This window comes from Rutidosis leptorrhynchoides, chromosome 5, assembly GCF_046630445.1.
Source record: "Rutidosis leptorrhynchoides isolate AG116_Rl617_1_P2 chromosome 5, CSIRO_AGI_Rlap_v1, whole genome shotgun sequence".
NCBI classification, from domain to species: Eukaryota; Viridiplantae; Streptophyta; class Magnoliopsida; order Asterales; family Asteraceae; genus Rutidosis; species Rutidosis leptorrhynchoides.
The window spans coordinates 232506948-232533492 of NC_092337.1; the positions used below are offsets into that span (position 1 = coordinate 232506948).

Sequence of the window (26545 nt, forward strand, 5' to 3'; positions counted from 1 at the left end):
AAAAAAAGGAATTCAAACGGTTTATCCTTTAATCCGAATAGTTTACAACGAATAGTTTGCAATCGTATACATGAGTTTGCATTCCTTTACTCCGATTCAAAGGGTCTATCATATACATTTAATACACATATCGATCGATTACAGTACAATTACTCCGAATAGTTTGCAATCGTCAATCAAGCATAGCGATTAGACATTTTTTCCATACGCTGGTAGTTCTAATTGAAGAATTTTGTTGTCGATTTAAGGCGTTAATCAATATCAGATGCAGCATATCGTTCTGTTACAGGTGATAATTTTATTTTATCTCTTTAAAATTTTTTAGTTAATACGTTTTTTATTTTGTATGTTTCAATGAAACTAATGGTTAGTCTTGTGGAAAAAAATCTATGTAAAATTCAGTATTTTGAATGAATCAATATGAGTTGCAGCTTAAAGTTATGCAATGATTTATCTCTTTATATGTAATAGGAATTTAGTTAGTACTTGGAGTATTAGTGGATCATTAGTTTTGAAATATTATATTTTTATGATAAAAAAATATAAGATGACAAATCAATTGGAAAAAAATGATAACTACAGATGAATATAGTTACTGATGTAAAGAATCATATAAGGCTTACCACAGACTAATAGTAACTTTTTATAATAATGCATTGTAAGTGAAAGTTGTTCGAACAATACCTGGAAAACCGATTCTCATTCGTTGCCTATGTAGTATGTCCTCACCAAGGTGCACACTACATTGTGACCATACATCTTCAGGTCTAGACATATTGTTGGAAACTAACAACATCACAAATAATGAACGTAAATACGGCCCAGTCGAATACTGACTTGCTTGTAGAATGGCTTCTACGTATTCTTTGTCATTATCTAACAAACCCATTTCATAGCAAGCATCCTTAAATGTTGCGCATAACTTTCCGTTAACTGTCCGAATATCTTCAAAGCACGTTGGACCCTTGATCTTATTTAAAAGAATCCTCAAAAAGTAAGCTTCACCAGCAGAAGGAGGAACATGGTAGATACGTCCTAACTTCGGTTTTCTTTTACGAATCGACCAAAGTCTAGCAGTTGAATCCCAAACATACTGTTGAGGGAATTCAGTATATGTTAGTTTTTTAGCATTCTCATCCCATTGATTCCTCTCCATCCAACTGGTAAACTGAGATGATGCGACAGAAGGTTTATCAATTACATCTTGTAGGTCAGCTTCATCTTCATAATATACTGGTTGTTCATTTGGAAGATGAAACGATAACCTTTCAACTGCATGAGTTCTATAATGAATCTCATTCCCAAAGATTCTCCAAGCAGCTTCACACGCTGAAATATACCTGATAAACAAATTATATTTAATTTCAAATTAGCAATTTTTCACAAATTTTAGTCACTAAAAACATCTTAACAGAAAATACGTAATGGGTATCATATGTTATTATACCTGCAGTCGTAATATTCTTTGATTTCATCGACTTTTTTCCCCTCGACATTATCATTATTGTGATTATTCGTGACTATACCGGCAGTAATTCTGTCAGGTCCTTTGTTTATATACTTAAACAAATACTTGATTGCACCAGTTTGGTTACATCTTTCAACATTAATATGTGACTGGTATTTTTTCAAAAGGAAAGGATTGTAGGGAACCACATATCCATTGTGAAGTTCAGCGTCACCTTTCTTCACATATAATCGATTATCACGTCTTCTATAAATAGGGTATCCATTATCATCAACCGACGTATGCTCCTGAAAACGCTTAGGAAATAATTTGCTGCACGTTTTTGTCGTTTCATTCATACATGGCGCCTTTGGGTTTTGAGTACCACAAGGACCATGCATCATAAAGTCCACCACAAGTTGATATAATTCTGGATCAGTAGACTAGTCTGGAATTTCAGCTGAAATCATAGAATCAACGTGTTCCATGGTCGGTAACTTATAAGCAGCCTTAAGAAAAATGCAAATGTGTGCGTGTGGGAGTCCACGTTTCTGAAATTCAATGGTATATAGAGCTGAAAAAGGAGAATGACATTAGTATGAATTAATTCATTAAGCATGTAAGTATATATATTATAAAGTATTAAATATGTTAAATAACAATACATAGACATTTGTAGGTACCCGAGTCCATCTCTCCAAATATGTGTTTTTTTTTTAAATCCTCCATCATACTATCCAACTTTATTTTGAACAATCTGCATAAAATATCCGGCCTGTCTGCTGGGTTAAGTTCCTTGTTGTTCAAAAAACGAACAATCTCCGGCCATTTTAGATTACAGGTGAAAGTTATGAACAAATCTGGATAGCCAAAATGTCTAACTATGGCCATCGCATCCAAATAATTTTGCATCATATATCTTGAACCTCCAGTAAAAGACGAAGGCAAGATTATTCTCTTTCCAGTGTTAGAGCCACTTGTATTTCCTTCACTGAGATTGTTAGATACATCTATGGCACTTGTGAGACGCCACTTTTTTTGTTTGTACCGTATGTAATCCAACCTCTCTGATTCCATCATAGTGTATGCGTCAACCAAAAATTGTTGGTACAATTTTCTTGCCAAGTGCATTAAAGATGTTGTATTTAACCTATCTTGGATATGATATGCAAAAAATTCTCTGAAGGTCAACTCAGTATGACCGGTGGTATTATTATCAGCATTTCTATGCTTTATACCACGCCTGTAACCATCTTGTCCTAAAGGAAATAACATTGGATATTGAAGTGACAAATATGAGGGATGCAACTCACTGATACGTTTCAGGTTACCTGTTTTTGTTTCAACAATAATATCCCTTGGTTCAAATGATGAATCAATGTCACCTACAATTAGTCCCGCTACCTCTGAAGCTGTTGGCTGATTATAATTCCTGCCATCAGTTGTCCTTCTTGCAATGAGTCTTAACCGAAGTTCTTGGTTTGGATTCTCAGAAAAACCATTTCGGGCCATTCTATATGCCTGCACTAATCGATTGCAAGAATCCAAAGTATCCTTGAGTTCCAGAATTAGTTGTGTATTAAGTGGTTGGTCCGTAGCATCAACAACTCCTGTAGTACTGTACGAAATATGATCTGTTAAATAAACTATAATAGTTATAATGATTAGTAATTTAATATTTGTTAAGATCATTAAACTTACCTGACTGAATTGATACGATGATGCACCTCATTTTCTGTATCATAAATGTATAGTTGTGAAAATTTTGGGCTACAACCATCATTCGGAAGTAGGCTGCCAGTTCGATGGCAGTTTTGGCCCGATAATCTAAAGACATAAGGACCACGTCCATTGTTAACAGATTTGTCTATCTTACCTCCCATCGAAGTGAATGCAAACATATTGTTGTAAGCCCTAATGTATTTTATAAAGTTTTTGCTATTAGAATGTTTGTTTTGATATAAACGCAAAAATAGAGGGGGAGGTTGTGGCACGTGCGGCAACTCAACTTTCCCTTGTCCGCAACACATTGAATACGCTGTTTTCGACCATTAGGATTATTTGTAAGTGACTCTGAACGCCATAGAGTAGCACGACAATAACTGCATATGAATGTTGGATCACCGTGGTCGAAATAATCTGTATTAATATGTTAATATAGTTTCAGAGAAACAATATCGGTATTAAAATTTATGTAAACTATGATATCAGTTATTGTATATGAGTAATTACCTTTAGAAATTCCAAACAGTTTTTTAATTTCTACAACATGCGCTTGTTCATCATCTATTGGGATTTGAATTTGCGGGAGCTCAATGGTTGCATTCATCCGTGAACGGCATTTGTTGTTGCTTGTGTTTGCAACAGTATGTTGTCCTTAAATGTAGATAAAATAGGGATTTTTATATAAATACAGTATATTTAATGCGTATGAAATTCAATGTTATTAGTATTCTATCAAAAGTTACAACAAAAATAGTATATTACCGAAAGATTCGTTGTAGGTAGTCGTCGTGTCAATTGTTGTTTGACAAACTGAAGTTGAACCGGATCTTAAAATTTCTCGTGTCAAGACCGAAAGAGGAGTATCGAGTCCTGAACAGATGTATATATAATCATATATTTTCATTCATTTTTTTGATTGATAAAAACTTTATTCTATAGTTAAACCTTTATACACCATAATCATACCAAAAGAATCATAGTTGTTAGGTGACCGGTTTTGAACCATATTAGAAGGGGTTCTAATATTTGTTGGGGTTGATTGGATCATCAGTGAGTTGTTAGTATTTGAGTTTGAGGCAAACTGCATAGAAACTATATTGTATATTCTTGTTAATACTATTATAAATACTTGCAACTCATAAATGTAATATTAATATGTATAATTATACTTATGGAGTAAATTAAATATGTAGTAAAATGTAACAAATTAATCTGTATTTACGTCCACTTATCTGTTGATCTCTTGTAGCTGTTGTAAGAATGGCACTCCTCTTCTGTCTCGATGCATATGTACTTTTAGGACTACTAAAAGCAATAGGATTCTGAACAGCATTACCTCTTGTGGCTTGTGTTTCACCTTAGCAGCATAGTAGATAAGTAGGTGATAATTTGGAAAAAAAAAAAAGTAGCAAGTTAATTAGTAAAAGGTATTTATTTTACTTACCATTAGAAATATCAGTCAGAGGTGATGATTTTTTTGCTTTCAATGCTGATAGCCGACTTCTTTGATAACTGCCCTGCTTTTGAAGTTCAGTAACTGCAAATAATTTTTAAAATTTTTGTTACTACTGTTCGTGCATATATGATTTAATAATGTTCTTAGAGATTTTTGTAACAATGTATAAAAATCAAATGTGCAGTAAAATAAAAAAAATTCATATTTTAGATGATAAGTATTGTTATCTGGCTATGAATGTTGTTGTACAAAGTTGAATTAGTATTGAAAAAATCAAAACCTGTATTTGCATGGGTGGTTGCTGATGTATGTTGTGCAGTCGATGAATTGGGTACTTGATTTTCTTTATCATCATTATAACTTGAATGCTTTCTTCTTTTCCAGTTTAGAATAGACATTCTTTCTTGTCTAGCTTGTTTTGATTTGAGTTTATCCATAATACAATAATCTTTGAAAGCAAGAAAGAAAGGACTATGTCATCTATAAGTAAATGGAAAAGATGAATGTGGTTCTAATTTGGTCGAATATTTGTAATTTAATATATTGATTAAGCTGAAGTGATCCTGTATTTCCACTTATAAATAGCCAATAATTGTGTAAACTAGTTGCTGAAATTATGGAAAACATTCTGGAAATACAGCTTAAAAATTCTTAGAAATTATCTGCAAGTATATAGTTAGTGATTATACATTACTAAAAAAATGGAAATAATTGAAATGTCTTATGTACGTGATTAATTACATTTGGTAAATATTATGGAAATACAAATATGAAATAGAATTGAAATTTATATTTATAGATTATCCCCATTTATAAAACGATTGAGCTTTTTTTTTTTGACCAAAAAGTCAAAACTTGTTTACCTGCAGGAAAAAAAATACATAAAACAGGTCCCTGTATTCACCAATGCCTCAAAGCCCTCTACTGGTAAGTTTTTTTTTTTTTTTTTTTTTTTTTTGGCAATAAAGTTGAATTGACCAAAAAGTCAAAACTTGTTTACCTGCAGGAAAAAACTACATACATCAGGTCCTTGTATTCACCACTGCATCTAGGCCTTTTACTGGTTAGTTTTTATTTTTATTTTTTAATTTTTTTAATTTTTTGTACAATATAGCTGAGTTGACCAAAAAGTTAAAACTTTTTTACCTGCAGGAAAAAACTACATACAACAGGTCCCTGTATTGACCACTGCCTCTAAGCCCTTTACTGGTAAGTTTTTTTTTTTTTTTTTTTTTTTTTTCATTTTTTTTTTTGGCAATAAAGTTGAATTGACCAAAAAGCCAAAAACTTGTACACCGTTAGGAAAAAACTACAAACTACAGGTCCCCTGTATTCACCACTGCCTTTGAGCCATTTACTGGTAATTTATTTTTTCTTTTATTTATTTTTTTCTTTTATTTTATTTTTTGGTTTGATAAATTTGATTTGACCACAAAGTCAAAACTTGTTTACCTGCAGGAAAAAACTACATACAACATGTCTCTGTATTCACCACTGCCTCTAAGCCTTTTACTGGTAAGGTTGTTTTCTTTTTTTAATTTTTTATTTTTGGAAATAAAGTTGAATTGAATTATTAAAGCAATTCACGACATTGTGAATTGCCTATCACTTCAAAATAGTGATTGTAAAGGACTTACAAATCAAGTGAAGCTCATACAATCTGAACAACTTTTAGGGCAACCCAAAATGTAGGAACTAAACTAAACAATAATCACTTCAAAATAGTCATGTTGTATTTTGTGATTAGCAATTGAATAATCATTCCATAGATGTATTATTTTCAAGAACTACAAATAAATTTAAATGTGATAAGATGCAAGTATCAAACATGTAAAATAAAAACACATCCACTTATTATTCATAAAACCATCATTCGGTAAAACTAAACAATGCATGACAATGAAAAAATTATTCATAACAAACGCTGTGAAAACCCATACAGTAATGTAGCCTTAAATGCAAGTTTAAAAACAAAACATGAAAAACAAAATGTCTAGTGGATGCATCGTCGTCTTAATCACTCGGGCAAGATGGACCTTTGGGTCTTTGTTGCAGAAGACTTCGACTTCACTGACATAGGTGAAGTACCAGGTTCTTGCTTTATGCTCTTCTTCAATGGGCTAAAGCCAGTAGAAGTACCACCACGTACACTGTCGCACGCCGTTCCCGACGAACCACACTGCATTGCATTTAAGAAATTAAAAGTTAGTAGTAATAGGTTATAAGTGATAATGATAATGATAATGATAATCGAACTTAATCGGTTTAGTTTATTACTTTCACCACACTAAACTGCATTGCATTTTTTATCTTTTAGTAATTAGTTTAACTAACCTCACTTACATCTTTCAAATGGCTGACACTATCAGTTGAGTTATCAGCATTCCCATCCAAACAATGATCTTCACTCTACCGTTAAAATATACATAGTAAAGTTTAAGTTGAAAAATACTTTTCTGAAAAATAATGAATGTTCATATGAGTGTAAATATGGAAAAAAGGTATTGTGACAATTACTTGAGGGTTGGGATAACTTTTAATGAATTCTGATATAACATTGGGATCTGAGCAAAGTTTCTGTACTGTATAAACACGATAACCGAACTTCACATTCATTTCCGAAAGATCCACCTTGAAAAGATACTGTTTGTCCAACAATTGTTCAAATTCAGTAGGAAAAGAATCAATTCCATCCTGTTTGGCAAGGAACATATATGCATTCTTAATCTTAATCTTAATATATATAAAAATAAACTTCAAATGTAGTAGGCATATTAATAAATTTAATATAAATCATTCGTTGTATTTCCAAGATACTAACCCTCGCATGCTTATCAACAATATCAGTTGCACTAATGTGTAGCAACTGCACAATGTCTCTATCAAAGACTACAAATGATGTAGTAGCATTAATATCTTGGACCCTCATAACTACTTTGAAACTATATGGTAAACAAATAATATACGACAAAAAAATTAATTATTGGGTAAGTACTAACAACAAAGTAAAGTACCACACGTCATATAATACAAAAGAATTATCGAACCATAGAGTGACAGAAGTAGTTGTTTTGTCACATTTGCTGCAAAATAATTTTCCATCATCCACATCCTTCTTTGAATCATCATCAATATCATCAAGAGCCTGCACGTCTTTTGAAGGCTCGGTCAGTTTCTTCTTGCATACCATGCAACCGACGTAATTCCAACCATACTCTTGTTGAATTGAATCCACCTTTGCCAGTACAACTGAATATCCTTCCTGAAGTTAATTAAAAGTTCATGTTATTTAGTGTGTGATTATACTTTACAAATCAAATGAATATCCAACCTTTGTTGCGTCAACAATCTCATCAATTGTTTTCCAAAGGTCCTGGTTTAAGAATTCAGCTCTGGTGGAATCCTTTTTTTTGGCTTGAAAGAATGGAACCACCGCTGTTTGCCGAACTACTACTTTTTGTTGCAAGATATTTCGTACGAAATTCATTTATTTCTGGAATATCATCATCCAGCCACATTTTTGTGCCGAATTTTGCATTCTGGAAGCTGGTGATATCTGAGTAGTAGGCAATTAAAACGTATCAGTATAAGTAAACATGTGATCACTATCTACCATATATTTAGTGTTGAATAAATTAAATGATATTAGTGTTATCATAATAGCATAACGTACCTTTCTCAGCCCAATACCTTATCCGAGCAAACTGGAGTATCATGAAAACACTACTTTCAACTCTTGGAGTAGTAGAATAATCATGGATTCGTTGAGCATATGCGTCCCATAGAGTACATCGTACCTTCTTCCCCCTAAATAAATAAATGTACAATTGATTACATTGACAATATTAACAGCCTTATTTATTTAAAATTACTTAGCTGGAAATTTAGAAACCATACTCTAGATTTTGAATTTCCAAATTGAGACGTACACCTTTTAGCTTCCCTTCCTTATCCTTGTTATAGGACGTAAGATCACCACAATCAACTATACTCCCGATGATATCTTAAGAGAAAATTGATTTGACTTTTAGTAGTGAACAAAAAATGTACTGAGATGGTAATAAGTTTCAGTTTTTTGCTATAGCACTTTTAATTCTAATTTTGATTTCAATTATTGATATGCCATTTATCTAAAAGTTATATGTAGTTTAAATACTTTAAATCATTACCAACGGGTAGATGCTCATCATGTTTATGTGCTTCAATTTTATCCCACGGGAACCATGTGAAACCATTTTCCGAGCCATTGAAACCCTCGACTGGCCTAACAATTGTTCCACGAAAAAAAGTTATTTTATACTTATGCGTTGTAGCGGGAAACTTAACTCTGTTGTCGACCACAGAAAACCGGCTTAATAGAACAACAGCATCTTGTGCCAATTTTTTCTCGAATAGTCCGATCATATCATGCTTAAATGTTGCATGTATTTTTTCAGACTGTACAAATTAAAAATCAAATATGTAAGATGATGTTAAGGCTTGAAAAGTAATTTCACTGTTGAAAGTAAAACAGTTTTATAGATATAGAAGTTTGCATACCTTCTCATCCATTAAGATCAAGATCTTAATGGATTGTATCAAGATCTTCAATGAAGTTATAGCTTTCATTCGACATTCTGTATTTGGTTTGTTGAAGAATAAAAATATACGTATGCAAATGAATTGAACTTGAATAATTTGGTGTATGGAATAAGGAGTATATATAGAGGGATATGTTAGTATAGTTAGGGTCCAAAATAACGAAAATCACGTTCCAGTTTAGAATGGTTGAAAGTTTACATGATTATAGGATATATTATCGGAATGATTGTTGATTTGATTTTATCTTAAAGTTGGTTGAAATTTAGAATCTTGGATTGATATAAAATGGGTTGTAACAACTCAGAGATGGCGAAAATTTGGGCCTATATTTAGAGATCAGATTTTATATCCCGCCAACATTGATTGGTGCTAACAATTTTGCATTTAATTAATTTATTTGACGTTTATCTTTGGTGGTATGGAGTGAGTCTAACATTGTCGGGTTCTTTGTTATAGTTTTATAGACCATATGGTATATTATAGATAGCAGTTAATCATAATCATAATTTACACGATTATGAAACACCTAATCTATACGTATATAGAATCAATATTAATATGTTTTTACATAGGTTCAATAATATGGAAATTAGGATAATGTCAAATTCTTTATATGTATATTTCATTATAGATTAGGTGTTAGCCAATGTTAATCGTCATTACATATTTTTCTACTGGATTCTAATAAGTTTCTTTTAGCAAAAACAGTTCAAAAAGAATTTAAAAGGTTTATAGTATAGTTTTTTCAATATACATATATTTGAATTTTATTAAGATCCACGTATTATTGGTATAATACGTATATATAATGAAGATTCACGTTTAAGTATAGAATGGTTTAAAGTTTGCATGCTTATAGGAGATATTTTTTGAATGATTGGTGATTTGATTTTATCCCAAAGTTTGTTGAATTTTTTAAAAGATAAGTCACACACTCTGTTTTGGAATGCCATTGTAATCTTATTAGTGATGGACTTGGTTTGATATAAAATGGGTTGTACAAACAAATAGATGGCGAAAATTTGGGTTTTTTTTTAGAAAGAAAATAATACGAATTTATAAACCGCCAAATTTGATTAGAGCCAACTTATAGTCCAAAATTGTCGGGTAATTAGTTTTAATTTTAAAGACCATTAGGTATATTTTATAACATTTAAACATAGTTCAGTTTACAGAATTATGAAACATACTATATACGTATATAGAATCAGTAGGTATATTTTATAGCATTTAATAAAATGTTTTATGTAATATGAATATCATTTCCATATTCGCAATCTTGCATTAAAAATGTATGAAAGGCAAATCTATGACTTCCAAATTGAATTATCGAAAATCCTTAAAATTAGGAATCATATTTTTACGTAAACAAACTTGTGTATAGATCCATAAGAACTAAATGTCCTGAAAGGAACTTTAATGCTTAATATTATGAATATTCGTTACATGAGCTTGAACAAACAATAACGATAGACCACATTAAACAGAAATTTAAAGGGAAAAGTATATGAAAATGCATTGAACTTTCACTAAATTCCTATTGTATGCATCCAACTTTCAAAACTCCTATTGTATGCATTCAACTTTCAAATATGTACTATTGCATGCATCTAACTTTCAAAACTCCTATTTTTTGACGAAGTTAGTCCCTCAACATAACAACCGTTAGTTACCTCCATTACATTTAAACAATTTTTACCTCATCTTCAAACCCAAACTCACTGAAACAATAAGTTATAAAAACTTAAAAGTTAACATCTTCATCACTTCATCACTGAATTAAAATGAAATTCAACACATTCATCTCATCTAAATTTTTATTCTCTATAAAAACTTAAAACCATATACCCTTCACTCAATGAAACAAATAGCCCTTAACGTTCTTCACTTCAATGAAACTCACTGAATCGGGGTTTCAGTTCGGCGTCACCAGAAAGATCAAATAACGAAACATTTTGCCGGAGTAGTGGAAGGAAAAAATGAAGCCGTGGCCGGAGCTTTCTTTGTTTTAGTTCGTTGTCGCCGGAAAAACTAAAGCCGTCATCGGAGCTTTGTTTGTTCCAGATTTAGTGTCAGATTTAGTACATAAATGTTCCTGTTTTTCAATGTTTCTTAAATCAAAGGTTTAAGGCTGCTATTCATTTGTTTAATCCCTTGTTATAATTTGTTTTATCAATTTAGCAATTTAGGGTTTTTGAATTTTAACTATAATTGTTATAATTTGTTTTATCAATTTGGGGATTTAGGGTTTTAAGATTGAATGCTTTATTTGGTTTTATTACTTTGTTGCTTTAAAGACTGATATGGATGCTCTTTCTCTGCAAGTTTTTCTTAGATCTAAAAGAAATTTCATTAACTTTTTTTGTTGTTAAATGAATATGTAAGATAATTGAAGTTGATTCCTTTTTGAGATTTATTTCACTTTTTGTTTGTTGATAACTGACTTATATTTCAAAATGTTTACTACAGATTAGTTAAGGTTGGAGGTTCTTATAACTTATTGTTTCAGTGAGTTTGAGTTTGAAGATGAGGTGAGAATTGTTTAAATGTAACGGAGATAACTAACGGTTGTTATGTTGAGGGGCTAACTTCGTCAAAAAATAGGAGTTTTAAAAGTTGAATGTATACAATAATACATATTTGAAAGTTGAATGCATACAATAGGAGTTTTGAAAGTTGGATGCATATAATAGAAATTTAGTGAAAGTTCAATGCATTATCATATACTTTTCCCGAAATTTAAAAGGGAAAAAACATAAAAGCTTGAGTCATAAGGCTTCAATCATAAGGCTTAATATCAAACTTTAGAAAAATATAAAATATACGAACATCACAACTCTTAGTTCATCTATGAAATCATCATATTCTTAATCGTGACCTTCATGTGTGCATGAGGGAGACCTCGTTGCTCTGAATCAATAGTGTAAATAACTACAAAAAATATGTGTGATAAGTTAATTTTGTAATAAGCAAATCTGTACGCTACAAATATGTAAAACATGGATCTTTAAAATTACCTGAGGCAACCTCGCCAGATCCGACCTTTTTTTTTTAATTTCTTCAACAATACGACACACCTTCAATTCGAATACTCGCATAAGAATTTGTTGTATTTCCAGAGTTTTAAGCGTTTTGTTATTTAACAAACAAAAAATGATCGGACACTTTGGGTTGCACTTGATAGTAACCAAGAAAGATCGAGATCCAGTAGGTGTAATTATTGCCATTGCTGCTAAATTGATTGGCAAGGAGATACCTGTATCATGAAGACAGTGTTAAGTTGCAACATCAAATAACATATAAGATTGTAAAGATTTGTTGTATCATTTCAGGCAATTTCGAAAATAGCAGAAAAGAAAAACAGTACATACCTGCAAGTTGATGATGTATTTTTTTTTAATGAGATAAAAGGCTTGTGAGGAGATTGGGAATGGTTTCATAGTCGTATATTTATGTGACTTTGAATCTCCTATTATTTTGGGAATTGAGTATGTTTCAATTTTTAGTGGTTACGATTTTGTTGCTAATACCTATTTAGCTTTTACGGTTTTGAACCGATTATTTAATTTTTTTTTTTTTTTTAAAATTTCGGTGATAAGCCTGATGTCATCCTGTTTTTTTTAATGATACACGTGTCCCTGTCATTAGCTTAATTACGGGCTAATTTACCAAATGCTTATGTCATCAAGTTAGAACTTAAATGATATTTATAGATTTCAAATCTATTTGTTATTTATAGTAATATTATTAATATTGATTTCACTAACAATATTTAATAAAAGTAATAACATTAATAGTATTTTAACTTGCAGTTATAATTAATATATTAATACTACATATTATTAATCATTTAATATAATATTTATATATATTTTTATTTACTAACAATTGTTCGTGAATCATCAGAATTAGTCAGAGGTTAACTGAATATATAAACACTGTTCAACATTTTTGAGATTCAACTTAACAGACATTGCTTATCTTGTCGAAATCATATAAAGATTAAGTTTAAATTTGGTCGGAAATTTCCGGGTCGTCACAGTACCTACCCGTTAAAGAAATTTCGTCCCGAAATTTGATTGGGATAGTCATGGCTGACAATAAGTATGTCTTTATGACGCATAAAAGCTGAAAATTAGAGTTTTATCACCAGTGAGTAATATGGATAAAACAATTTATTTATGTGAAAAGTACGAGTGAAGCTATCACAAAAATAGTGCAATGAGTAAATGTAGATTCGTCTTAACCGGTGACGTAGTCACGGTTGATTTCCGGAATTAAAGGGATTTAAAGAAAATCTTCGAAATCTAAAAGATTTGATTCTTCGGCAAATAATGAAATTAAGATCTCTATAATTAAAAAACGGTGATCTGCCTTATTACATTGTCTGATTTTTCCATTATAAATTTAACTCTTCCATTCCATTATTCTCACTATTTCTATACTTTCTTTCTTAGTTCACACATCCAAAAGATTGTGAAAATACTTAATCCAGTTCTGATTCTTGTTCTTATCCTAACTATCGCAACAATCATTCTCCTTTTTCAATTACCATCGGAGGAATCCGTTTTCTTCTACTTCGCCCTTGGGGTTATAATGTTTTTAATTCTCCCGTGTCTTTATGTTGCGATACGCTTTGATATACATGGTTTGTAATTTCTGTATGGTTAACGGGTTTTATATCTTCCCTTATGTTTTGGAGCTCTTTGCCTTTTTCTTTTCTTCTCGACTTTAACTCGAGCGAATAATGGTCCAGAATTTGTAGGTATGGAGTTTCAAATGATCATAATGTTCTAAGCAGAGTGGAACGTGATAGCACGATTTGATTTTTAAATTTATCAAAATTACAGAAGATAGAACTATCAAGAATATATTCTTCTTGATATGTTCGCAGGTTATGTAGAATGAAAGAGTTATGTAACATGGCACATGATGACGTTATGGTCTGTGAATTATCACGTTCCATTATAAACTCAGCATGACTTACTGTAATATAATCACGTTGATCAAGTGTCATTATATTATACTAACTCATGCATCAGCTCCCAACATTACTTCAATAACATTCATATTTTAAGCTCGAAAGTTTACAGAATATAGGAACTAACAGTTTCTATATGATGTAACACTGATAGCACTAAGAGATTAATGATTTCAGATAAGAATAGTTATGAAAATATCTTCAGAAATATGGAGGATATTTATAATGAAAGATATGATGATATCTTGGAATTTCTAATATCGAAGGATGGTGAAGATAATTTGTCCGCAAGAGTTTGGAGTCAGAAGCAAAGTATTCGCTAAAATTTCATCAGAAACAGAATCATCAGGATTTTTAATGTACAAGTTTAGTCCTTGTGATTTGTTCAAAGACTCCTTTGTAGTTTGATCAATCAGTTTTTAAGTTTCAAACTTTTTCTAAGCTTTGCCAACATACAATTCTTTATCATCAACTTTTGGCTGTTGGGGTCGTTTACAGTTTTTGTTGCTTCATTCAACTTTTCAAAATTCAGAGTATTAATTCGCAGACTGGGTGCTTTTAAGAATTTCAGAATGGAATATCATAATTCTTAGAGATAAATGTTTTAGGTATACATCTAATTGTTGATGTAGAAACGCTGCGAGATTCAAAATATTGATTGCTGACTACCAGAAATTAATATGACAATTCTCGTTACAAGATGCGAATGAGTATATGATAAGACTTCAATAGATAAATATAGTGATTTGTCGGAGAGATTTAAACCAAGGAGCGACGAGGTTGCTGGTACATCTGCTGGTAATATGGTGGAATATAAAAGGGTTCCCCGGTAACAATAAAAGAGCATGCATATATATCAAGGTTATAGTAAGGCTAGTCCGACTGAAAAGTTGAAGTTGACTTGTTGGAGCTGTGACAAATTTGGCTAATTTGAAAAGGAATTGCAAAGTTATTTTCGGTAATAACAATGCCAAATGAGCTAGCACAGATACGTGTTAAACTTTTACTTAGGTTCCGAGAGTTTTCAGGTGCATAACTATATGCATCAATCTTTTCTTCCGTAGATGAAGTGCAGTTGGTTCATCCTCTCGATTGAGGTGTTTTCAAGAATCATGAAAGGTTTGAACGTGGATTGTAATCATCAAGATACAAATGAGGTTTAAGATGAAATCAAGTGGCAAACTTGAAGAATTGTTTAGTTTCATATGTTACTATTAATATTTTAATTCATTTTAATTGTCCAATGTCATTAGTCCACAGTTGATAGTCCACAGTCCAATATATAATATTCGAATTAATTAATACATGTCGTGACCCGTGTACATGTCTCAGACTCGATCACAACTCAAACTATATATATTATTGTAGAATCAACCTCAACCCTGTATAGAGAAATCGATCATTGCTGCATATAGAGTGTCTATGGTGATTCCAAATAATATATATAAATGCGTCGATATGATATGTTAAAACCTTGTATACGTGTCCCAATATTTAAAATGCGTAAATAACAGTATTTAAATAACGATAAATAAAGTGCATAAAGTAAATAACAGAAATTAAATGACGAAAAATAAAATTGCGAGTATATAAATTGCGATAAATAAATTGCGATAAATAAAATGTAATCAGTTAGCTGGGAATAGTTAGCTAGGATTTTTGTTAGCGTGGATTCTTAATAGAATTTCTCATAGTTAATTCGTTTGTTTCTAACAAATTTTATTTTGTCCAATGTTTTCTTCATTATGCCACTTGTTGGATTCTGGTAACTCAAAATCCAAATATGCAATTAGATGAATATGGTTATTCTGTGGTGAACGGTTGTATATCGGTGGATGTAAGTAGGATAGTAAATGACTGTTGAATTAGATTTGAAAGAATGTACAGTATAACTTATTAAAGTGAAATCTAAATATTCCTCGGGTATTACCTACCCGTTAAAATATTTTCACCATTAACAGTTTGTACACATGAATTTTTAATTACAATCTTTATGATAACATATATACATATATATTTTCTTCAGATGTAATCATGGATTTAACGAGTTATTATGATATTAAACTCATCTGATTTATGGCTAGAACTAGAGTACATAATCTCTAAAACATTTAGACATTACATATTCATCATGTCGTACGAAGATAAATGTTGTAAAACGTCATATAGAACGATGATTATGCTAGAGGTACAGAATGAGATGTTAAGGCATGGATTTTTGATGGTACTGGTGCTGTTACTGATGGTACTGTTGGTGCCGGTGATGTCGCTGAAGTTGGTAAATTTTGCATCATATTTTCCAAATTGATTACTCGAGCACGAAGTTCGTTGACTTCTTCTATTATTCCGGGATGATTGTCGGTCAGAACGAGCGAATGAATAAGGTTTAGAATTGCAGATAGAGTATAATCGTGGTGAGATATTCGGGAAATGAGGGTGAAAATGGTGTTGCAGATTGGTTCGCTGGTAAGTGCTTCAGGTTCATCGCCAAGAGGTAAATTCGGTTGGTGAAAAGGATCGCCTTCTTCGTGTCTCCGTTGATTAAGTCAACTACGAACCCATCAGATGAATTGATGATGGCTGGTTGGTTGATCCATTTCGGTTATACTATTTTCAGAGCTCAAGTGGATATCCATATCGAAATAGCTGTCGGAATCCGAGGAATTCGAACTGGTTGAGGGATCCATCTCGTACGATCAGATGGAGGATTTTCGATATGAATTAGATTATAGGATGTAGATTAGTATCCTATAATACAGAATTTACATATGCATATATAATACTAAATCCCATAAGTTACGGAGGAATCTACGGAAGCTGTCAGGCAAAGTCTACAGTAACAGACACGCTAAGATATGAATTTTGTCTATACACTATTCATGAAGTCAATGCATTAAAACGTGTCTAGACTAAGAATGATAAGCAGGTAATTTCCTAAAGATGATAAGCAGATGATTTTTGACTAGAAACGATAAGCAAAACTTTTGACATGCAGACACGGTCGAAGTCCAGACTCACTAATGCATCCTAATGACTTATCAGTTAGACACACTAATGCAGACCTGGTTCGCTAAGACCACCGCTCTGATACCAACTCTAACGACCCGTCCTAATCCATCTGGACGAATACATTACAATTGATTACATCGCGAGGTACTTGACCTCTATATGATACATTTTACAAACATTGCATTCGTTTTTAAAAGACAAACTTTCATTACAACGAAAGTTGATGGCATGCATACCATTTCATAATATATCCAACTATAATTGACTTAATAATAATCTTGATGAACTCAACGACTCGAATGCAACGTCTTTTGAAATATGTCATGAATGACTCCAAGTAATATCTTTAAAATGAGCAAATGCACAGCGGAAGATTTCTTTAATACCTGAGAATAAACATGCTTTAAAGTGTCAACCAAAAGGTTGGTGAGTTCATTAGTTTATCATAATCATTCATTTTCATCATTTTAATAGACCACAAGAATTTTATTTCCAGTTCTCATAAATATACGTCCCATGCATAGAGACAAAAATCATTCATATGGATTGAACACCTGGTAACTGACATTAACAAGATGCATATAAGAATATCCCCTATCATTCTGGGAAATCCTTCGGACATGATAAAAACAACATCGAAGTACTAAAGCATCCGGTACTTTGGATGGGGTTCGTTAGGCCCAATAGATCTATCTTTAGGATTCGCGTCAATTAGTAGACTGGTTTACTAATTCTTAAGTTACCAAGCAAAATGGGCATATTCGGCTTCGATCATTCAACCATATAATGTAGTTTCAATTACTTGTGTCTATTTCGTAAAACATTTATAAAAGCAGCGCATGTATTCTCAGTCCCAAAAATATATATTGCAAAAGCATTTAAAAAGGGAGCAAATGAAACTCACCATACTGTATTTTGTAGTAAAAATACGTATGACGTCATTGAACAAGTGTAGGGTTGGTCTCGGATTCACGAACCTATATTATTCATATATTTTATTAAAACATATACTTGTAATCAAACAAGTTTATTTATTTATTTTATTAATATACTTATTATATTAATAATTTATTTACTATATTCATTTATATATTCTTAATACTTAAAATTTATATATATACATATATATTTATATCAGATTTAAAGTATATAATAAGTCATTTATTATAAATATCCTATTTTGATGTTTAGAGATATCATGTCATGCACTAAAACTTAATATATATATTTATTTTCAATATTTAAAATAGGTACTTAATATTAATTTAAAAAAGTAAATAATCAATGTTAATATTACATTAAAATATTTTTGTATTAGTAATATCAATCATAAAAATAATGATATTAGTATAATATTAATAGCTATAATAATAATTGTAGTGATAATGTTGTTACTAAAAATAATAGCGATAATGAAAATTATGATAATATTGATAGTTTACAAAATGATAATTTTAGTAAAATGTTACTTTGAATGATAATACTAACTTTAGTAAAATGATAGATTTAAAAATAATTACTCTTAGTAATAATGATAACAATAATAATACTGATAATAACTATAAAAATAATGATTTTACTAATAATAATACATATACTTATTATAATAATAATAATAATAATAATAATAATAATAATAATAATAATAATAATAATAATAATAAGAATAATAATAATACTAATAATAATAATAATAATAATAATAATAATAATAATAATAATAATAATAATAATAATAATAATAATAATAATAATAACAATAATGGTAATAGTAATACTACCTCAAAGAAGTAGCCCTTAACAAAAATGCCCAAGTTCGGGTTTAAACCCGCAACGTCCCACTAACCCGATAACATACCAAACCACTCCTCCATTTCCTCTTTTCTGTTTAAATCACGGATTATATAGCCTATATATATATATATATATATATATATATATATATATATATATCCGTTTCTTTTTCTTCTTCCCTAATCGATTCATCCTCAATGGATTACATCATCATCATCATCATCATCATCCTAATCCATAAATCATCTCGTCACTCACTCTTCATCATAACCATGATAATTATTTCGTTTTCACTAGGAAGTATTAACTGGGTCTCGGCCCAAATCAACACAATGAATATACGGTCCAATAAATTCATTATGTACACGGCCCACTTCCATCATTGTTATTAACTCACAAGGAAACAGAAACAGAAAAGGTAGCATACAGCTGCAGTCGAGTAAATAGGGCATTTCATGATGGTTAAATAGCTAAGGTGGTGGCCTTTGGAACAAAACAGAAATAGAATAAGGATTGCAGCAGACACGTTGATCCTCACAATTATTATTGCCAATTTCATTCACCCTTACATCACCAATAGTTGATCTCTTCTATCTTTAATAATCAAGTGGGGGTATTTGTGGACAATGAATTAAACCTTTCAATCATTTAATCGTTCCTACCCATTAAAAGAATGTCAAAATGTCAACCATGGGTAATAAATGGGTACCACTTGCAATTGTATAATGCGTTTTCTAAAGGCACTTTTAAAACTAATTAGTGTGTGGTGAGGTTAGTACATATCGGCCAAAGAAAAAAAAATATACCAACTTTATTTGTTTAGTTCATCAATCCCTCTATTAATTATTGCCATTCTTCGTTCACTCCACAAAATCGATAGCTAGATCATTCCAAATGGAAATGTGGCCCAATCAGAAACATACATATCGGCCATTACATGATATTAAATCCCATTTGCATTTGATAATGTGTTTTGTAATATACTATATATATTATCAAGTTGACAACCCCAAACAATCATTGCATCATTTCATTGTTTCATTTCTTTACTTGCTTCATTCCTGGATCGAATAGTAAACCAATTTAGCAGCTGCAGTAGCTTCAAAAATCGCGATAAAGGCATAAAAGGTGGCAGTTTGTTGGTGGCTTTCGAACAAGAAGGAAGAGAAAAAGAAGATAGAGTAAAGATAGAGAGATGGTGGTGTTTAGTTTTATCACGAAATATAAACAAGAAGAGAAAAGGTGGCGAGGTTGTGGAGCTATGGTGAGGATGGTTGTCGTGGTGGTTTTGTTAAGGTCACGAAAGGAATATACAAGGGTTAAAGCAGGAGTATCATTTTAGATTTGTTGATGTTGGTTGTTACATCATGGTGATGTTATTTTGATGATGATGTTTGGCGATCATGAACAACAAACCAAAGTGGGTTTGATATGGGTGGGTTTTGTAGGTGGATAGCTTCAAACGAAAAGATGGTTACGGTGATAGAGAGGATATATGTATGCGTATCTTAATTTTTCTGTCTTTCTGTTTTATTTCTTCTCAATTGCAGATATGGATGTATATAATGTAAGTACATTCATGAGTTAACAGTATTTTGATCTTAATTGATTTGTGAAGTCGATGTTTGATAACTTTGGCAGACAAGAAGTACATAAGTTGTTTAACAGATGAGAAAAAAATAATAAAGTAGATAAAATTTTGTAACTGATTTTGTGTGTATCTGATGGACTTCGATTTTTACAGACAGGAACAAAATGAGGAAGAAAAAGAGAAATAGAAAAAGGATAAAGTCGATCATGATCTTCAACTAATTTTGGATTTGCTGTTATTGATAGAATCTGATTGTACGAATTTGTAAATTAAAAAAATAGTATGAAAGCTACAAGAAACAGATTCACAAGTTCTTGTGTTGAATTATGGTTTATAAAATAAATTTTAATTTATTAAAGGTATTATTAATTAATATTAATATTTATATTAATATTAATAATAGATAATAATGATAAGTTTTTACATATCAAATTTCATATCTATTTGTTATTTATAGTAATATTATTAATATTGATTTCACTAAAAATATTTAATAAAAGTAATAACATTAATAGTATTTTAACTTGTAGTTATAATTAATATATTAATACTACATATTATTAATTATATAATATTTATACCCTATATATATATATATATATATATATATATATATATATATATATATATATATATATATATATACATATACTAATATTCATATCATAATAATCATATACATTTATATATATAGCTCTATTTTAATAACCACATTATTATTTTGTATATTATTTTACATTTTTAATTCTAATGATTAATTTATGTTTTATTATTTAAATTATTATATATACTTATATTTATATATATTTTTATTTACTAACAATTGTTCGTGAATCATCAGAATTAGTCAGAGGTTAACTGAATATATAAACACTGTTCAACATTTTTGAGATTCAACTTAGCAGACATTGCTTATCTTGTCGAAATCGTATAAAGATTAAGTTTAAATTTGGTCGGAAATTTCCGGGTCGTCACAAAACCTATACTTTTTCTGTTAAGATTAATAATGTTGAGTTTGATACGAAGCCATGGCAACTCGAATCACTCAAAACGGATTTGTAACGAAGAAATTAGGGGTAAAACAAAATTGGATATTTTTCTTAATTTTTAGCTACGGACATGATTCATAAAAATGGATGCTAACCTTATCCTAGCTAACTTACCTTATATCCTACATGTATTTATACATGTATTGTTCCCAAACTTATGGAAATACAATTTATAATAGTCGTGATTAAGTTTTACGACAATATATTATAGTCTTAATAAAGATCGTAAGGCACCATATATATATATGACTTGATCACCGTGGATCCGTATACAGCGTTTTGACATATCATTTTGATTTCTTCTATATATATATTATTGGAACGAACTATAAGACACTATTGGCAGTAATTTCGAGTTAGTTGTGGGTCGAAGTGGATTCCAAAATATTATATACTTTGAGTTGTGATCGAGCCTGAGACATGTATACAATGGGTCGCGGATTGCTTCAGACAACATAGATATTATGTGTCTTATTATATTAAGACAATATATTATAGTGTTAGTGAATTCTAACACAATATACGCATTTATATTTATATATATTTATACTGTTGGACTATTGGACTATTGGACTACGAACGATGGACTACTAACAATGGACAATTAAAATTTTCACAAGTATCATAAGTATGGAATATTAATTATATATATATATCTTGACACAAGAATATTATTATTAGGTTCGTTAATTTGTCAAAGGCCAAGTCTTACCACCATCTATTCGGAAATCATCACAAGTGAGTTATAGTCCTATTTTTACAATCTAAATTATTTTGGGATGAGAATTCGTGCAAAATTTATAAATGTTTTACAAAATAAGCACAAGTTCATGGAACTACATTCTACGATTGTTTTGTTATACCGGATATCTGTACTTATTATTATTATGCTTGGTAACCTAAGAATTAGTAAAAAAAACACTAATTGATGCGAATCCTAAAGGTAGATCTACGGGCACCAATCATCCTAAAGGTACTTCGAAGGGTCCTTGTCATACATTTGAATAGTGGAATGTATGATGCCAGATATCTTAAGCGCTCTATGTTAAGGTCGGTTACCAGGCGACTCATCGTATGAATAATTTTTTTGCAGTTGTAATGATTCTGCGCATTTAATTAAATGAAATCTTGTGGCCTATTAAATATTATGATTATTATATAGAAATTAAACCTATGACTCACCAACATTTTTGTTGACGTTTTAAGCATGTTTATTCTCAGGTGAATATTAAAAACGCTTCCGCTGTCGTATGCCAACACAAGGTCAAGATTTGGAGTCGGCATAATTGTTTATATTGTTTAAACTTGCATTCGGAGTGTTTATTGTAATATATTTGATCATATTGTAATGGGTTGTTTAAAAACTTATTTATTCGAGGAGATTGTCTTTGATAGACAATCTAAATTATGTCATTAAGACCTTTATTCAATAATAAGGGTTATGGTTGTTTTTAAAAATGAATGAAAGATTTGAAAAACGTCTCATATAGAAGGTCAAAACTGAAATGTCCCGTTCTTATTGATTAAAAACGTTCCATATTAATTGATTTCGTTGCGAGGTTTTGACCTCTATATGAGACATTTTTTCAAAGACTGCATTCATTTTAAAACAAACCATAACCTTTATTTCATAAATAAAGGTTTAAAAAGCTTTACGTAGATTATCAAATAATGATAATCTAAAATATCCTGTTTACACACGACCATTACATAATGGTTTACAATACAAATATGTTACATCGAAATCAGTTTCTTGAATGCAGTTTTTACACAATATCATACAAACATGGACTCCAAATCTTGTCCTTATTTTAGTATGCAACAGCGGAAGCTTTTAGTATTCACCTGAGAATAAACATGCTTTAAACTTCAACAAAAATGTTGGTGAGTTATAAGTTTAACCTATATATATCAAATCGTAACAATAGACCACAAGATTTCATATTTCAATACACATCCCACACATAGAGATAAAAATCATTCATATGGTGAACACCTGGTAACCGACATTAACAAGATACATATATAAGAATATCCCCATCATTCCGGGACACCCTTCGGATATGATATAAATTTCGAAGTACTAAAGCATCCGGTACTTTGGATGAGGTTTGTTAGGCCCAATAGATCTATCTTTAGGATTCGCGTCAATTAGGGTGTCTGTTCCCTAATTCTTAGATTACCAGACTTAATAAAAAGGGGCATATTCGATTTCGATAATTCAACCATAGAATGTAGTTTCACGTACTTGTGTCTATTTTGTAAATCATTTATAAAACCTGCATGTATTCTCATCCCAAAAATATTAGATTTTAAAAGTGGGACTATAACTCACTTTCACAGATTTTTACTTCGTCGGGAAGTAAGACTTGGCCACTGGTTGAATCACGAACCTATAACAATATATACATATATATCAAAGTATGTTCAAAATATATTTACAATACTTTTAATACATTTTGATGTTTTAAGTTTATTAAGTCAGCTGTCCTCGTTAGTAACCTACAACTAGTTGTCCACAGTTAGATGTACAGAAATAAATCGATAAATATTATCTTGAATCAATCCACGACCCAGTGTATACGTATCTCAGTATTGATCACAACTCAAACTATATATATATTTTGGAATCAACCTCAACCCTGTATAGCTAACTCCAACATTCACATATAGAGTGTCTATGGTTTTTCCGCAATATATATATAGATGGGTCGACATGATAGGTCGAAATATTTTATATGTGTCTATGGTATCTCAAGATTATATAATATACAATATAAGTTGATTAGGTTATGGTTGGAATAGATTTATTACTAACTTTCACGTAGGTAAAATGAGTAGTTTTTATCAATCTTGTTTTACTCGCCATTTCTTCGTTTCTAATCCGTTTTGAGTGATTCCAGTGGCCACGGTTTCGTATTGAACTTAACTTTATGAATCTAAATAGAAAAAGTATAAGTTTATAGTCGGAAATACAAGTTACAAGTCGTTTTTGAAAGAGGTAGTCATTTCCGTCGAAAGAACGACATCTTGATGACCATTTTGAAAAACATACTTTCACTTTGAGTTTAACCATGATTTTTGGATATAGTTTCATGTTCATAAGAAAAATCATTTTTCCAGAAGTATAGCTTTTAAATCAAAGTTCTTCTTAGCTTTTAATTATCCCAACCAAAACAGCCCCCGGTTTTACTACGACGGCGTATATCCAGTTTTATGGTGTTTATCGTGTTTCCAGGTTTTAAATCATTAAGTTAGCATATCATATAGATATAGAACATGTTTTTAGTTGATTTTAAAAGTCTAGTTAGAAGGATTAACTTTATTTGCGAACAAGTTTAGAATTAACTAAACTATGTTCTAGTGATTACAAGTTTATAACGTTGAATAAGACAGCTTTTTATGTATGAATCGAATGATGTTATGAACATCATTACTACCTCAAGTTCCTTGGATAAACCTACTGGAAATGAGAAAAATGGATCTAGCTTCAAAGGATCCTTGGATGGCTTGAAAATTCTTGAAGCAGAATCATGACACGAAAACAATTTCAAGTAAGATTTCCACTCGAAATAAGATTGTTATAGTTATAGAAATTGAATTAAAGTTTAAATATGATTATTACCTTGTATTAGAAAGATAACCTACTGTAAGTAACAAAGGTTTCTTGATCTTGGATGATTACTTGGAATGGATTTAGAAAACTTGGAAGTAAACTTGCAATCTTGGAAGTATTCTTGATTTTATGAAACTAGAACTTTTGGAATATATGAAGAACACTTAGAACTTGAAGATAGAACTTGAGAGAGATCAATTAGATGAAGAAAATTGAAGAATGAAAGTGTTTGTAGGTGTTTTTGGTCGTTGGTGTATGGATTAGATATAAAGGATATGTAATTTTGTTTTCATGTAAATAAGTCATGAATGATTACTCATATTTTTGTAATTTTATGAGATATTTCATGCTAGTTGCCAAATGATGGTTCCCACATGTGTTAGGTGACTCACATGGGCTTCTAAGAGCTGATCATTGGATTGTGTATACCAATAGTACATATATCTAAAAGCTGTGTATTGTACTAGTACGAATACGGGTGCATACGAGTAGAATTGTTGATGAAACTGAACGAGGATGTAATTGTAAGAATTTTTGTTAAGTAGAAGTATTTTGATAAGTGTCTTAAAGTCTTTCAAAAGTGTATGAATACATATTAAAACACTACATGTATATACATTTTAACTGAGTCGTTAAGTCATCGTTAGTCGTTACATGTAAGTGTTGTTTTGAAACCTTTAGGTTAACGATCTTGTTAAGTGTTGTTAACCCAATGTTTATATTATCAAATGAGATTTTAAATTATTATATTATCATGATATTATGATGTATAAATATCTCTTAATATGATATATATACATTAAATGTCGTTACAACGATAATCGTTACATATATGTCTCGTTTCAAAATCATTAAGTTAGTAGTCTTGTTTTTACATATGTAGTTCATTGTTAATATACTTAATGATATGTTTACTTATCATAATATCATGTTAACTATATATATATATATATCCATATATATGTCATCATATAGTTTTTACAAGTTTTAACGTTCGTGAATCACCGGTCAACTTGGGTGGTCAATTGTCTATATGAAACCTATTTCAATTAATTAAGTCTTAACAAGTTTAATTGCTTAACATGTTGGAAACACTTAATCATGTAAATATCAATTTCATTAAATATATATAAACATGGAAAAGTTCGGGTCACTACAGTACCCACCCCTTAAATAAATTTCGTCCCGAAATTTTAAGCAGTTGGAGGTGTTGACGTATCTTCTGGAAATAAGTGCGGGTATTTCTTCTTCATCTGATCTTCACGCTCCCAGGTGAACTCGAGTCCTATACAAGCA

At 30.7% G+C, this 26545-nt stretch overlaps 2 protein-coding genes across 9 annotated transcripts; one reads left to right on the forward strand and one right to left on the reverse strand.

Annotated features, from left to right (window-relative positions):
* Positions 1-7: 7 nt before the first annotated feature.
* On the forward strand, positions 8-22973 carry LOC139847521 (uncharacterized). 7 transcript variants are annotated; one of them, XM_071837195.1, is made up of 7 exons: positions 8-289; positions 5498-5555; positions 5635-5691; positions 5781-5837; positions 5909-5988; positions 6087-6143; positions 22855-22973. In XM_071837195.1, exons 1-7 carry the CDS (start codon positions 266-268, stop codon positions 22960-22962), a joined length of 441 nt encoding a protein of 146 aa, XP_071693296.1. In that variant the 5' UTR covers positions 8-265; the 3' UTR covers positions 22963-22973. The 7 variants fall into 7 exon arrangements, with proteins under 7 accessions (XP_071693296.1, XP_071693301.1, XP_071693297.1 ...); XM_071837200.1 differs by lacking the exon at positions 22855-22973 and adding an exon at positions 20738-20789; XM_071837196.1 differs by lacking the exon at positions 22855-22973 and adding an exon at positions 12542-12708.
* Positions 6566-7392, reverse strand: LOC139847522 (uncharacterized). Of its 2 annotated transcripts, none has more exons than XM_071837203.1 (3): positions 7146-7392; positions 6972-7037; positions 6566-6807 (listed from the first exon to the last, which is right to left on the reverse strand). In XM_071837203.1, exons 1-3 carry the CDS (start codon positions 7338-7340, stop codon positions 6646-6648), a joined length of 423 nt encoding a protein of 140 aa, XP_071693304.1. In that variant the 5' UTR covers positions 7341-7392; the 3' UTR covers positions 6566-6645. The 2 variants fall into 2 exon arrangements, with proteins under 2 accessions (XP_071693304.1, XP_071693303.1); XM_071837202.1 differs by having other exon boundaries at positions 6963-7037.
* Positions 22974-26545: the final 3572 nt, after the last annotated feature.

Bases quoted from the DNA above. Each gene is read 5' to 3' on its own strand.
- LOC139847521 (XM_071837195.1), top strand. From the start codon at position 266: ATGCAGCATATCGTTCTGTTACAG. The intron at 5,692-5,780 runs GTTAGTTTTTAT...TTTTACCTGCAG, and splicing joins TGCATCTAGGCCTTTTACTG to GAAAAAACTACATACAACAG. The intron at 6,144-22,854 runs GTAAGGTTGTTT...GTTTATTCTCAG, and splicing joins TGCCTCTAAGCCTTTTACTG to GTGAATATTAAAAACGCTTC.
- LOC139847522 (XM_071837202.1), bottom strand. From the start codon at position 7,340: ATGTTCCTTGCCAAACAGGATGGAATTGATTCTTTTCCTACTGAATTT. The intron at 7,038-7,145 runs GTAATTGTCACA...TTTTAACGGTAG, and splicing joins AAAGTTATCCCAACCCTCAA to AGTGAAGATCATTGTTTGGA. The intron at 6,808-6,962 runs GTTAGTTAAACT...AATGCAATGCAG, and splicing joins ATTTGAAAGATGTAAGTGAG to TGTGGTTCGTCGGGAACGGC.